The 15626-nt window shown below is 49.3% G+C and overlaps 1 protein-coding gene across 1 annotated transcript in view; it reads right to left on the reverse strand.

Annotated features, from left to right (window-relative positions):
- Positions 1-5910: 5910 nt before the first annotated feature.
- The window catches only part of LOC308042252 (rap1 GTPase-activating protein 1-like), a gene marked incomplete at both ends in the record, with an annotated part of 106859 nt that continues 97143 nt past the window's right edge, over positions 5911-15626 (reverse strand). The window contains 2 exons of the mRNA XM_080347509.1: positions 5911-6031; positions 6644-6845. Coding sequence (XP_080203635.1) covers positions 5911-6031; positions 6644-6845 — 323 coding nt within the window. The remainder of the gene's footprint in view (positions 6032-6643; positions 6846-15626) is intronic.

Genomic DNA, 15626 nt, shown 5'->3' on the forward strand with positions numbered 1-15626 from the left:
CGACAGAGACGGATTCCCTGCGCTGACATTTCTCAGTAACACGAGAAGGAATCAGAGCTGTAGATCGACCGGAGAAATGTTTCCGAAGACGCCATTTAGCGTATGAACAGCAGCGTGCGCAGCTTTCAGGAGTGTGCCTGAAGAGTGCCAAAACCAGCAGAGCCTGTGCTCAAAAGCTGGTGGCTGTGTGACTGCATTGATGCACGTTCGCGTGTCTGCGAGTGTATAGACGGCTGTTTCATGTTCACACAAAAAGGCACCTGGTCGGGTTTTTCTTCTATGCGTGCACACGCGTTTCCGTTGTCTCTTCGGAACAGACGTACCCCTCTGCATGCTAAACGACGTGGTAAAAGGCGTCTGCCTATATTTTGGTAAACAACCGAGTGTGCGTGTTCCGACAGCGGCATTTCCGCAGACGACTCCACAGAGCCAGTTCTCAAAACCCCGCACACCAGGATTGAACGGATTAACCAAGCAATTTCACCGGTGCGTGCAATCATATATTCTGACGGACGTCTTTCATGCCACAGCAGCACGAACGTATTTGCGTTCAAGCCTGTATCAGAAACAATGTGTGGACCGAGGATCTGTTGGTATTCTCTCCGTACGGCATGCTTCGTGGCAGCTTACTTGCGGATCGCAGGCTTAGCGGTTTCTATACACGACTCGCTATAGGGAGAGAAAGAGAGCGCATGGGAAAACTTGCGTTTTCTGCGCCGGAACCTAGTTGCTACGCCTTCTGTTTGTCCACGGGAACACACACGATTCCCCACTGAAAACCAAGCAGAAATCTTTCCACATGCTCCCAGGTATGTGCACCCACCACCTCGTGCACGCGAACGCAGCTAGAGAAAAGCACCTACCTTTTCACAAACTGATGCGTAAGCAAACGCCTGGCCACACACATGCACACATCCACAAGCGCGCCCACTCCCATCTATGGGCAGAAAGACGTAAGCGAAGCGTACCGACGTGCTTGAGGGTAAACACGTCCGTTGATGGTTGGCGTACTGCAACACGCATACGTGGCTGCACGAGAATATTCTTTTGGAGGGTACCTGCAGATATGTCCCTGTACTTGGACGACCGTGTGCGTGAAAGCGTTTGTGTCTACAAACCACTGTCTGTCCACATGCGTGTGCCTTGGTGCGGGCTCCATTCGTTCTTAAGCTGGAGTGCACAGCTGCGCCGTTTGTTTTCAACGTTCCGCGTGTTGCACGACGTTGCCCAGTCCTGCATTTCTCACGCCACAGCGTGCAGGAACGTATTGCGTTCAAGCATGTATCAGAAACAATGTGTGGACCGAGGATCTGTTGGTATTTTCTCCGTACGACATGCCTCGTGGTAGCTTACTTGCCGAGCACTTAGCCGCTTAGCGATACACACGCTGTCCAATTGGGTTTGTGACACATACACAGTCAAATTTCAGTGTGTGTCAAAAACCCCCATGGACAGGGTGTGTGTCAGAATTCCCCTTGAACATTTTGTGTGTCACAAAACCCCTTGGACACTGGGTGTCTCACAAACCGCCATGGACCCTCTGTGTGACACATTCCCCATTGGACAGCATGTCAGTCACAAACCCCGTTGGAATGTGTGTGTGTCACAAACCCCGTTGGACTGTGTGTGTGTCACAAACCACAATGGAAAGCGTGTGTGTCACAGACCCGAGTGGAGAGCGAGTGTGTGACACAGAACATTGGACTGTGTGTGTGTCACAAACCCCTTTGAACGGCGTGTGTGTCTCAAACCCCATTGGACAGGGTGTGGGACTCAAACCTCATTGGAGAGTGTGTGTCACAAACCCCATTGGACAACGTGTGTGTCACAAACCCCTCTGGACAGCGTGTGTGTCAGAAACACCATTGGACAGTGTGTGTGTCACAAACACCATTGGACTCTGTGTGTGTCACAAACCCCATTGGATAATGTTTGTGCCTCAGACTCCCCTGGACAGTGTCTGTGTCACAAAAGCCATTGGAAAGTGAGGTTGTCATAAACCAGATTAGAGAACGTGTGTGACACAAAACCAATTGGACAGTGTGTATGTCAAAAACCCCATTTGAAAATGTGTCTGTCTCAAACCGAAATGGACTATGTGTGTGTCACGAACTCCCCTGGACAGTGTCTCTATCTCAAACCCCATTGGACAGCGAGTGTGTCGCAAACCCCCCGAGACAGTGTGTGTGTCTCAAACTCAATGGACTGTGTCTTTCTGACAAAAAACAATAGACTGTGTGTCTCAAACGCCATTTAACTGTTTGTGTGTCACAAACCCTTTTGGACAGTGTGTGTTTCAGAAACACCATTGGACAGCGTGTGTGTCAAAATCGCCGTTAGACAGCATGTGTCACAACCCCCCTGGACAGTCTGTGTGTCAACAAATACCACTGGACAGTGGGTGTGTAACAAACCCCATTTTACAGTGTGTGTGTCACAAAGCCCCATTGGACAGTGTGTGTCTCACAAACACCATTGGACAGTGCGTGTGTCACAAACACTCCTGGACAGCGTGTGTGTCTCAAACCCCATTAGACAGCGTGTGTGTCACAAACACCCCTGGGCACTGTGTGTTTCATGTACCCCATTGGACAACGTGTATGTCACAAACCCCTTTGTACTACATGTGTGTAACAGTCCCCGTTTTACATTGTGTGTGTCACAAACCCCAATACACAGTGTGTGTGTCAGAATCCCCCTTCGACATTGTGTGTGTCACAAACCCTCTTGGACACTGTGTGTGCCACAAACCACCATGGACCGTCTGTGTGACACAAACCCCATTGGACAGCATCTGTGTCACAAACCCTATTGGAAAACGTGTGTCTAACAAACCCATAGGACAGTGTATGTGTCACAAACCCCTTTGGACAGAGTGTGTGTGTCACAAAACTCGTTGGACAGCGTGTCAGTCACAGACCCCGTTGGACTGTGTGTGTCACAGACCCCCGTAGAACAGCGTGTGTGTCAAAAACACCATTTGACAGTGTCTCTGTCTCAAACCCCATTGGACTGTGTGTGTGTCACAAACCCCATTGGACAGTCTGTGTTTCACAAACCCCATTGAACAGTGTCTCTTTCTCAAACACCATTGGACTGTGTGTCTGTCACAAACCCTCCTGGACAGCGTCTCTATCTCAAACCCCATTCGACAGCGAGTGTGTCACAAACCCCCCTAGACAGTGTGTGTGTCTCGAGCCCCATTGGACTGTGTGTGTGTGACAAACACCATTAGACAGTGTGTCTGTCTCAAATCCCATTTAATTGTGTGTGTGTCACAAGCCTCATTGGACAGTGTGTGTGTCTCAAACCCCATTGGACAGTGTGTGTGTCACAAACCCCGTTCGACAGCGTGTGTCACAACCCCCCTAGACATTGTGTATATCACAAACACCCCTGGGCAGTGTGTGTGTTACAAACCCCATTGAAAAGTGTGTGTGTCACAAATCCTATTGGACAGAGTGTGTAAAACAAACCCCATTGGACAGCGTATGTGTCAAAAACCCTATTGGACAGCGTGTATGTCTCAAAACCCATTGGACTGTATGTGTGTCACAAACCCCCATGGACAGCGTATGTGTCAGAAACCGCGCTGGACAGTGTGTGTGTCACTAACGCCCCTGGATAATGTGTGTGTCACAAAAACCAATGGACAGTGTGCTTGTTACAAACCACGTAGACAACGTGTGTGTCACAAACCCCATTGGACAGTGTGTGTTTCACAAACACCATTGGAAAGTGTCTATGTCTCAAACCCCATTGGACTGTGCGTCTGTCACAAACCCTCCTGGACAGCGTCTCTATCTCAAACCCCATTGGACAGCGAGTGTGTCACAAACCCCCCTAGACAGTGTGTGTGTCTCGAACCCCATTGGACTGTGTGTGTGACAAACACCATTAGACAGTGTGTCTGTCTCAAATCCCATTTAATTGTGTGTGTTCACAAGCCCCATTGGACAGTGTGTGTGTGACAAACACCATTAGACAGTGTGTCTGTCTCAAATCCCATTTAATTGTGTGTGTTCACAAGCCTCATTGGACAGTGTGTGTGTCTCAAACCCCATTGGACGGTGTGTGTGTCACAAACCCCGTTCGACAGCGTGTGTCACAATCCCCCTAGACATTGTGTGTGTCACAAACCCCTTTGTTCAATGTGTGTGTCACAAACACCATTCGATAGAATGTGTGTCACAAACACAATTGGACAGCGTGTCAGTCAGAGACCTCGTTGGACTGTGTGTGTGTCACTAACCCGATTGAACAGCATGTGTGTCACAAACTGTCATGGAATATTACCCCGAGGGACAACAGGGTCCAAAGCAGCCTTTATTAAACTGGTGAAACAGGGTTTTAATATTCCAAAGTGACTTAAATACAGGTTCGAATATCAGCTGGAAACTTATTTAGGGGCGGCAACCACTACAGCAGGCGGTCCACAGAGTGCATGCACGTGGCTTCACTCAAAACAATGCCGGAGTCGCCCCTGAGTCCCGGAGAAGCACACACTTGCCCAAGCCTATCCGTAATTATTTTAAAGAGATAATTTAAAGTATGTGTGCAAACGTGCACAGAAAGTATGAATATACTCGCAATCCTGCGAGAAGTTTTACTCACGGCCGTGACGGCGAGGCAAGCGGAAACTCCGTTCCGGGGAGCTGGGTGGGGGGCCGTAGCTCCTGGCGGCAGTGGCTAAGCTCGTTCTCCGAGAAAACTCCAGGGCCAAAGAGAAGTTTTCGACGAGTGTCCCGTTTTAAGAGCTTGACCTGACTGCAGTCATTCCTCCTATTCCCGAAAGCCCCCCAAAAACATCCCCCACCCTGGGTGTGGGCGCCCAGCGGCTTTTTGCCCCTAACGACTCTGGTGTGGGTGCTCTGGGGCCAGACAAAGAAGTCATTAGGCCCATGGCAGCCAGGAGAGAGGGGGATGTGCCCACTCCTCCATACTGAAGGAGGGAGGGGGAGAGTGGGGGCAGAAGAGGGGGAGAGAGGCGAGGGGGGGGTTGCATTCTGCCACAATCCCACCCTGTGACTACAGTCATGGTCAAGTCATAACTCCAGAGTGGTGTGACAGCCACCTCTTGCCTCCAAAGTAAAAGGGGACATTCCTGCCAGTGAGCCTTAATGTCCACTGTGGATCGCCATATCTCATGTGTTGACTTACCCCTGCCAAACAGTTATTAATAACAATATACAATAGAATCGAGGTAATTGCAACAATCAACAATTGCCCAAGGTAATTAATGAGTCCCAGCATCAGTCACAGTTCATTAGTGTTTCCATTCCCGTGACTGTCTTCCTTCTGAATGACTTGCTGGTTTTAGCTGGATCCTTTTCCACCCCGTCATTGTTGTCGGTGTTTTCAAGGCATCTGGATGCTTTTCCATCCCTTGCTGGTGTTAGCTGGATCTTCTTCCACAACAGGAACAGAGATTTTGTAGAAAGAAAACCTACAGCAACACTCATCAGCTGTTTTAACCTGAGCATTTGGCTTATGCAAGAGTAGCAGCTTTATTCTGCATTCCCCATCAGGCACTCGTGCACACACATTAAATCACACGCGCCCGGACACCCATAGGCCATGTGGGGTCCCCGGCTGCTGCAGCAATGGGGAGCTGGTGTAGCTAAAACTTCACACCAAACACACACAAGCAAACACCTTAAGACAACTACTGCAATGGGGGTTTAAGTTAAAAGGTTAAGCTTCTGCTGTAACAAAACGGGCTGTATACAGCAAAATACACGTGCCTCTTTTAACCCTCCAAAGTAATGGCTTATTATTATTATTATTATTTTGTGCAAATTTTAAAATCTTCAAATATGCATAAAAGCAATATCAACAACAAAAGTTGTTAAGTCTGCTAATACTGAAACTTCCGTAATGCAAAGGCACATGTCCAGGCCGAAGCAAAGGCTAGTGCCATGATTCTGCTTGCTGCTGGTCAGAATCCTCTATTAGTCTCTTAATAGGAGACAGCTTGTTGTGGAGATACACGCATCTGTACTTCTCTTCCACCCTGTCATCTTCCTTTGCCCTGCAAGAAAACACAAAGAACAGACCTCGGTCCCTTTGGAACCGGGCTTTCATAGTCAACATGTTAGACTAGCTCAGAAGTTCTGAGCAGAAAATATCTCTTGGACCTTTTGTTTTAGGGGCAGGTCTTTATCGAGTTGCTGCCTGTTATTGACTCTTTATCAAAATCATTAATGACCTCCATAATGCCTCATTTAGCTGCAGTGGAGTGCCAGTAAATTTTTTTGATAGCAAGTAATATTAGCAGCTACTTTTAGCAAGCAGCAGTGCTAAGGCACATTGCCGGGTCCTAATGGGAGCTGCCTCTGAACCTCAGAGAGCACTGAGCCGGGACGGGGTTGCTGGTCGCAAGCCGCGGCTTTTTTTTTTTTTTTTTTTTTTAACTTCAGTTTGCAAGCCGGGGTGGGGGGGCGCTCCCGCCCGCAGTGAGTCGGGGGGGGGCGGCCAGCCGGAAGGTGGTTGCCTGCCCGCGCTCGCGAGGCCGGGCCGCCCCGCCCCACACCACCAGGACTTAGGGTCCAGGAACGGTGGCGGGCCGGGGGGAGATGCGCAGAGAGGCGACAGAAGTTTTACGGGGGGAAGTTTGCGTCCGTTATTCGGGTTATGCCCGTACTGGACATGCGTTTCTAGCAGCTCTCTCAGGCCGCTCCGTTTCATGCCGCCAGTCCCGGGGCAGTCGCCGGCACTCGCGGGGTGGGGCTTTGCTATGCCAGACCCCCCGAGTTGCCGGTACGGGGAGGGGGCCGTCTGGACACCGCGGCTTTTTATTTGCCTTTCTTCAAGATCATTAACAACCTCCGTAGTGCCCCGTTTTGCTGCATTTAGCAGGGGGGAACGTGAGGTACAGGTTATTGTAGATGTGGGTGGAGCAGGAGCAAGTTGCAAGGGTGCAGAGGTAAATGGCAATATTTTAATACAGGCTACCTCTACCCTGTGACTTCCAAAGCTCCAAATCTCCCCATTAGGTAAGCACCATCGTCTACCTGCCAAAATATCGAATCCCAATATGTTCGCTTTATAAGGACTCAGGGCAACTTCCACAGCCGTTGTCCGCTTTTTCCCAGGCAGCAAAAGGTGGATTCGAGCTAAAGGACATCTCTCTGCTACACCCGTTACCCCTACTATATTGATGGCCTTCCTTGATGGTTTAATCCCGAGTTTGTCAGCTTGCCCCCTGTTCAAAACACTGATTTGTGCGCCCGTGTCAATTAGAAATTTCACACTTATCCGCCTTGGACCAACGGGGATATGTATGTATGGTTTTTTATCACTGGACCATTGGCAAGAGAATACAGAGCGGGTGGGGCGGTCCCGGTTCCCATCCGCCTTTACTAGTTTTTTGATTCCCTTTGTGAGGATGCGAAAGGGTTAGTGTTTCGCTTGTCCTCGGAGGGGGGGGGCGGTTGCCGGTGCCTTCTCTTTGTTCTCTGATCTTCCCTCTAAGTATTCCACTAGCTCCTGTAAATGCTCAGTGGAGAGCTTTGTGCACCAGTTTTCGAGGCACGCCCAAAGCGGCTGCACGGTGCCAGAGGTCGCTCCGCTGCAAACTGCTACTCTGATTTGACTGGCAGCCAAAACGCTCCGGTTTCTGTGACGGGAGGGGCGGCCTGGTGGGGGGGGGGGTCCCTGAAGAGGCTCGGCTCGGCTCGTCTTCCGGACCGCCCGGCTTCTATACGGGCTGCCGCTCGGGTCTACCCACCCCATCTCGCGCCCATGTGTAACCACATTGTGTAAAATTTCCGCCCAGGTTAATACATGTTCAGGAGGACTTCGGGGATTTTGCTTACTGCGATCGATAGCCCCCTGAATTTTTTCCTTAAGGGATTGGACATATATTTTTAAGGCATCCGGTAATCCTTTAATAAGCAGCCAAAGGTGGACCGGATCCACCGGCGCCGCCATAGGGGGGGACTGCCGGCCTCTTTCATACATTGCTTGTATACAAGCCGCCTTTTGAACTCCCTCGGCAAGGTCCGATAAACCTTTTATAACAATTGCCACTGGCTCCCCACGTTCCCTGGGATCTATACCACCAGCCCAGTAAGCTACACGAGATGTGATGGACTGATCACCGTCTGGACCATCACTTAAAAATACCCCTGGGCCCCAGAAACCTGTGGCCTCGTCCTTACTCAATAATATTCTATCACCCCCAGTAAGTGAAACGCGCCAAAGATATTCAGTCTCTGTCTCGCCCGGCTTCCGTGAGAATCTAGTTTGTAAATCCCCTAGCTCCAGTCCTGAATATGGCGTGCTATGGGTAGCCGTGCGTGGATTTCTGCCTCGGCCGTCCGTATGTGTTTCAGTTCTAATAAGAGGACGCACGTTCTTAGTCTCTACCCTCCCTTCATCAGCGCTGTTTTCAGAGTCAGTATCTCTGTTGAGAAGCGGGGGGGCCGAGGAGCACGCCTGAGCTGGGGGGACGCTAGAGGAAGCTCTCATATTAATTAACAAAAACTCAAGTTTTTGTTCCAAAAAACCAAGTTTCTGTTCTAACAAGCCAAATCTCTTCTCTAAGTAATCCGATCGTATGCTTTGTCGCGAAAAGTCCTGTATTAGACAATCAAACTGTTCGCTCTGCCGCGAGAGGTTTTGCTTTAAAAGGTCAAACTCTTTGCCTTGTCGCGAAAGGTCCTGCTTTAAGGAGTTAAACTGTTCGCTCTGCTGCGAAAAGTCCTGCTTTAAGGAGTCAAACTTTTCGCTCTGTTGCGAAAAGTCCTGCTTTAAGGAGTCAAACTTTTCGTTTTGCTGCGAAAAGTCCTGCTTTAAGGAGTCAAACTTTTCGCTTTGCTGCGAAAGGTTTTGCTTTAAAGAGTCAAATTGTTTGGTTTGCCACAAAAGGTCCTGCTTTAAGGAGTCAAACTTTTCCCTTTGCCGCGAGAAGTTTTCCTCCATTCGGTGCTTAAGTTTACACAGATCCTGAGCTACCTTTAAGCAAACACACAAACTGAAGCACATTGCGCACCACATAATGAAAAACCACGCCGCAAAATGCCAGGTTTCTGCAGAAATGTTACTCAACCCTCTAAAAAGTACCTCCATGTCTGATATCCTGCCGAATACGCCAAATTGTCACGGAATATTACCCCGAGGGACAACAGGGTCCAAAGCAGCCTTTATTAAACTGGTGAAACAGGGTTTTAATATTCCAAAGTGACTTAAATACAGATTCGAATATCAGCTGGAAACTTATTTAGGGGCGGCAACCGCTACAGCAGGCGGTCCACAGAGTGCATGCACGTGGCTTCACTCAAAACAATGCCGGAGTCGCCCCTGAGTCCCGGAGAAGCACACACTTGCCCAAGTCTATCCGTAATTATTTTAAAGAGATAATTTAAAGTATGTGTGCAAACGTGCACAGAAAGTATGAATATACTCGCAATCCTGCGAGAAGTTTTACTCACGGTCGTGGCGGCGAGGCAAGCGGAGACTCCGTTCCGGGGAGCTGGGGGGGGGGCCGTAGCTCCTGGCGGCAGTGGCTAAGCTCGTTCTCCGAGAAAACTCCAGGGCCAAAGAGAAGTTTTCGACGAGTGTCCCGTTTTAAGAGCTTGACCTGACTGCAGTCATTCCTCCTATTCCCGGAAGCCCCCCAAAAACATCCCCCACCCTGGGTGTGGGCGCCCAGCAGCTTTTTGCCCCTAGTGACTCTGGTATGGGTGCTCTGGGGCCAGACAAAGAGGCTGTTAGGCCTGCGGCAGCCAGGAGAGAGGGGGATGTGCCCACTCCTCCATACTGAAGGAGGGAGGGGGAGAGTGGGGGCAGAAGAGGGGGAGAGAGGCGAGGGGGAGGTTGCATTCTGCCACACAAACCTCATTGGACAGTGTGTGATTCAGAAACACCATTGGACTGTGTCTCTGTCTCAAACCCCATAAGACTCTGTGTGTGACACAAACCCCATTGGAGAGTATCTGTGTCACAAACCCTATTGGAGAACGTGTGTCTAACAAACCCATAGGACAGTGTATGTGTCACAAACCCCTTTGGACAGAGTGTGTGTGTCACAAAACCCATTGGACAGCGTGTCAGTCACAGACTCCGTTGGACTGTGTGTGTCACAGACCCCCATTGAGCAGCGTGTGTGTCACAAACACCATTTGACAGTGTCTCTGTCTCAAACCCCATTGGACTGTGTGTGTGTCACAAACCCCATTGGACAGTCTGTGTTTCACAAACACCATTGGACAGTGTCTCTGTCACAAACCCCTTTGGACTGTGTGTATGTGTGTCACAAACCCCATTGGACAGTATGCGTGTCACAAATCCCCTGGACAGCATGTGTGTAATAAACCCCATTGACAGCGTGTATGTCACTAACAACCCTTGACAGCCTGTCTGTCACTAACCCCATTGGAAAGTGTGTGTAACGCAAACCCCGTTGGACTGTGTTTGTGTCAAATACCCCTCTGGATAGGGTGTGTGTGTCACAAAACCCATTGGACAGTGTGCTTTTTACAAACCACGTTAGACACCGTGTGTGTCACAAACACCATTGGCCAGTGTGTGTTTCACAAACCCCATTGGACAGTGTCTCTTTCTCAAACCCCATTGGACTGTGTGTCTGTCACAAACCCCCCTGGACAACGTGTGTGTAACAAACCTCATTGGACAGTATGTGTGTCACAAACCCCATTGGACAGTGTGTGCGTGTCACAAACCCCATTGGACAATGTGTGTTAGAAACTCCTTTGGACAGTGTGTGTGTCAGAACACCTCCTGGACCGTGTGTGTGTCTCAAACCCCATTGTACAGTGTGTGTGTCACAAACACTTCTGGACAGCGTGTCTGTCACAAATCTCATTGGACAGTATGTGTGTCACAAACCCCCTTGGACACTGTGTGTGTCACAAACTGCCATGGACCGTTTGTGTGACAAAAACCCATTGGACAGCATCTGCTTCACAAACGCCCCCGGACAGGGTGTGTGTCACAAACCCCATTGGACAGCGTGTGTGTCACAACCACCTCTGGACAGCGTGTGTGTCACAAACCCTATGGGACAATCTGTGTGTCTCAAACCCATTTGGACTCTGTGTGTGTCACAAGACCCATTGGACAGCGTGTCTGTCAAAAACCCCGTTGGAAAGTGTGTGTCAGAAACCGCGTTGGACAGTGTGTGTGTCACAAACGCCCCTGGATAATGTGTGTGTCACAAAAACCATTGGACAGTGTGCTTGTTACAAACCACGTAGACAACGTGTGTGTCACAAACCCCATTGGACAGTTTGTGTTTCACAAACACCATTGGACAGTGTCTATGTCTCAAACCTCATTGGACTGTCTGTGTGTTACAATCCCCATTAGACAGTGTCTCAAACCCCATTGGACTGTGTGTGTGTGACAAACACCATTAGACAGTGTGTCTGTCTCAAATCTCATTCAACTGTGTGTGTGTCACAAGCCCCATTGGACAGTGTGTGTGTCACAAACACCATTGGACAGTGCGTGTGTCAGAAACCCTCCTGGACAGTGTGTGTGTCTCAAACCCCATTGGACAGCGTGTGTGTCAAAAACCCCTTTGTACTACATGTGTGTAACAGTCCCCCTTTTACATTGTGCGTGTCACAAACCCCAATACACAGTGTGTGTGTCAGAATCCCCCTTCGACATTGTGTGTGTCACAAACCCTCTTGGACACTGTGTGTGCCACAAACCACCATGGACCGTCTGTGTGACACAAACCCCATTGGACAGCATCTGTGTCACAAACCCTATTGGAGAACGTGTGTCTAACAAACCCATAGGACAGTGTATGTGTCACAAACCCCTTTGGACAGAGTGTGTGTGTCACAAAACCCATTGGACAGCGTGTCAGTCACAGACCCCGTTGGACTGTGTGTGTCACAGACCCCCATTGAACAGCGTGTGTGTCACAAACACCATTTGACAGTGTCTCTGTCTCAAACCCCATTGGACTGTGTGTGTGTCACAAACCCCATTGGACAGTCTGTGTTTCAAAAAAACCATTGGACAGTGTCTCTGTCACAAACCCCTTTGGACTGTGTGTGTGTGTGTCACAAATCCCATTGGACAGCGTGTCTGTCAAAAACCCCATTGGAAAGTGTGTGTAAGAAACCACATTGAACAGTGTGTGTGTCACAGACCCCACTGGACAGCGTGTGTGTCACAAACCACGTTGGACAGCGTGTGTGTCACAAACCCCACTGGACAGCGTGTGTGTCACAAAACCCATTGGACAGTGTGTTTGTCACAAACCACGTTAGACAACAAGTGTGTCATAAATCTCACTGGACAGTGTGTGTTTCACAAACACAATTGGACTGTGAGTGTGTCACAAAGCCTCCTGGACACTGTGTGTGTCACACACCCCATTGGACAGAGTATGTATCCAAACCCGAATGGACAGCGTATGTGTCACAAACGCCCCTGGACAGGCTGTGTGTCACAAACCCCATTGGAAAGTTTGAATGTCACAAATCCCATTGGACAGAGTGTGTATAAGAAACCCCATTGAACAGCGTGTGTGTCAAAAACCCTATTGGACAGCGTGTATTTCACAAACCCCATTGGACAGTATGCGTGTCACAAATCCCCTGGACAGCATGTGTGTAATAAACCCCTATTGACAGCGTGTATGTGACTAACAACCCTTGACAGCCTGTCTGTCACTAACCCCATTGGAAAGTGTGTGTGACGCAAACCCCGTTGGACTGTGTTTGTGTCAAATACCCCCCTGGATAGGGTGTGTGTGTCACAAAACCCATTGGACAGTGTGCTTTTTACAAACCACGTTAGACACCGTGTGTGTCACAAACACCATTGGACAGTGTGTGTTTCACAAACCCCATTGGACAGTGTCTCTTTCTCTAACCCCATTGGACTGTGTGTCTGTCACAAACCCTCCTGGACAGCGTCTCTATCTCAAACCCCATTGGACAGCGAGTGTGTCACAAACCCCCCTAGACAGAGTGTGTGTCTCAAACCCCATTGGACTGTGTGTGTGTGGCAAACACCATTAGACAGTGTGTCTGTCTCAAATCCCATTTAATTGTGTGTGTGTCACAAGCTCCATTGGACAGTGTGTGTGTCACAAACACCATTGGACAGCGTGTGTGTCACAAACACCAGTATGCAGTGTGTGTGTCATAAACCCCCATGGACAGTGTGTATTTCATAAACCCCCATGGACAGTGTGTATTTTATAAACCCCCTTCGACAGTTTCTGTGGATAACAAGCCCCTTTGGATAGTGTGTGTGTCACCATCACCATTAAACTGTGTGTGTGTCACAAACCCCATTGAACAGTGTGTGTGTCACAAACCTGACTGGACAGTGTGTGTATGACAAACACCCCTGGACAGTGTGTGTGCCAGAAACGACCCTGGACAGGCTTTGTGTCACAAAACCCTTTGGACAGGGAGTGTTTCTCAAACCCTATTGGACATCGTGTGTGTCACAAACCCCCCTGTACACAGTGTGTGTCACAAACCCCATTGGAGAGTGTGTGTATCACAAACCCCGTTTGACAGCGTGTGTGTCACAAACTCCCTAGAGAGTGTGTGTGTTTCAAACCCATTTGGACTGTGTGTGTGTCACAAACTTCATTAGACACTGTTTTTGTCACAAACCCCCCTGGACAGTATCACAGTATCACAGTATCACAGTATGTTTGGGATTGGAAGGGACCTCAAAAGATCATTTAGTCCAATCCCCCTGCTGGAGAAAGGAATTCCTAGGTGAGGTCGCACAGGACCATGTCCAGGTGGGTCTTGAATGTCTTCAGAGAAGGAGACTCCACAACCCCCCTAGGCAGCCTGTTCCAGTGCTCTATCACCCTTAATTTTTTTCTCCAATTGAAGTGGAACCTCTTGTGGTCCAGCTTGATCCCATTACCCCTTGTCCTATTATTGTTTGCCACCGAGGAGAGCCTGCCATCCTCGTGGCACTCACCCTTTATATATTTATAAACATTAATAAGGTCACCCCTTGTGGCAGAATGCAACCCCCCCTCGCCTCTCTCTCCCTCTTCTGCCCCCCACTCTCCCCCCTCCCTCCTTCAGTATGGAGGAGTGGGCACATCCCCCTCTCTCCTGGCTGCCATGGGCCTAATGGCTTCTTTGTCTGGCCCCAGAGCACCCACACCAGAGTCGTTAGGGGCAAAAAGCCGCTGGGCGCCCACACCCAGGGTGGGGGATGTTTTTGGGGGGCTTCCGGGAATAGGAGGAATGACTGCAGTCAGGTCAACCTCTTAAAAAACGGGACACTCGTCGAAAACTTCCTTTTGGGTTGGAGTTTTCTCAGAGAACGAGCTTAGCCACTGCCGCCAGGAGCTACGGCCCCCCCCCCAGCTCCCCGGAACGGAGTCTCCGCTTGCCTCGCCGCCATGGCCGTGAGTAAAACTTCTCGCAGGATTGCGAGTATATTCATACTTTCTGTGCACGTTTGCACACATACTTTAAATTATCTCTTTAAAATAATTACGGATAGGCTTGGGCAAGTGTGTGCTTCTCCGGGACTCAGGGGCGACTCCGGCATTGTTTTGAGTGAAGCCACGTGCATGCACTCTGTGGACCGCCTGCTGTAGTGGTTGCCGCCCCTAAATAAGTTTCCAGCTGATATTCGAACCTGTATTTAAGTCACTTTGGAATATTAAAACCCTGTTTCACCAGTTTAATAAAGGCTGCTTTGGACCCTGTTGTCCTTCGGGGTAATATTCCGTGACAATTTGGCGTAGTCGGCAGGATATCAGACATGGAGGTACTTTTTAGAGGGTTGAGTAACATTTCTGCAGAAACCTGGCATTTTGCGGCGTGGTTTTTCATTATATGGTGCGCGATGTGCTTCAGTTTGTGTGTTTGCTTAAAGGTAGCACAGGATCTGTGTAAACTTAAGCACCGAATGGAGGAAAACTTCTCGCGGCAAAGGGAAAAGTTTGACTCCTTAAAGCAGGACCTTTTGTGGCAAACCAAACAATTTGACTCTTTAAAGCAAAACCTTTCGCAGCAAAGCGAAAAGTTTGACTCCTTAAAGCAGGACTTTTCACAGCAAAGCGAAAAGTTTGACTCCTTAAAGCAGGACTTTTCGCAGCAGAGCGAACAGTTTAACTCCTTAAAGCAGGACCTTTCGCGGCAAGGCAAAGAGTTTGACCTTTTAAAGCAAAACCACTCGCGGCAGAGCGAACAGTTTGACTGTCTAATACAGGACTTTTCGCGACAAAGCATACGATCGGATTACTTAGAACAGAGATTTGGCTTGTTAGAACAGAAACTTGGTTTTTTGGAACAAAAACTTGAGTTTTTGTTAATTAATATGAGAGCTTCCTCTAGCGTCCCCCCAGCTCAGGCGTGCTCCTCGGCCCCCCCGCTTCTCAACAGAGATACTGACTCTGAAAACAGCGCTGATGAAGGGGGGGTAGAGACTAAGAACGTGCGTCCTCTTATTAGAACTGAAACACATACGGACGGCCGAGGCAGAAATCCACGCACGGCTACCCATAGCACACCATATTCAGGACTGGAGCTAGGGGATTTACAAACTAGATTCTCACGGAAGCCGGGCGAGACAGAGACTGAATATCTTTGGCGCGTTTCACTTACTGGGGGTGATAGAATATTATTGAGTAAGGACGAGGCCACAGG

Source organism: Nesoenas mayeri (assembly GCF_963082525.1).
Source record: "Nesoenas mayeri genome assembly, chromosome: 1".
Lineage (NCBI taxonomy): Eukaryota > Metazoa > Chordata > Aves > Columbiformes > Columbidae > Nesoenas > Nesoenas mayeri.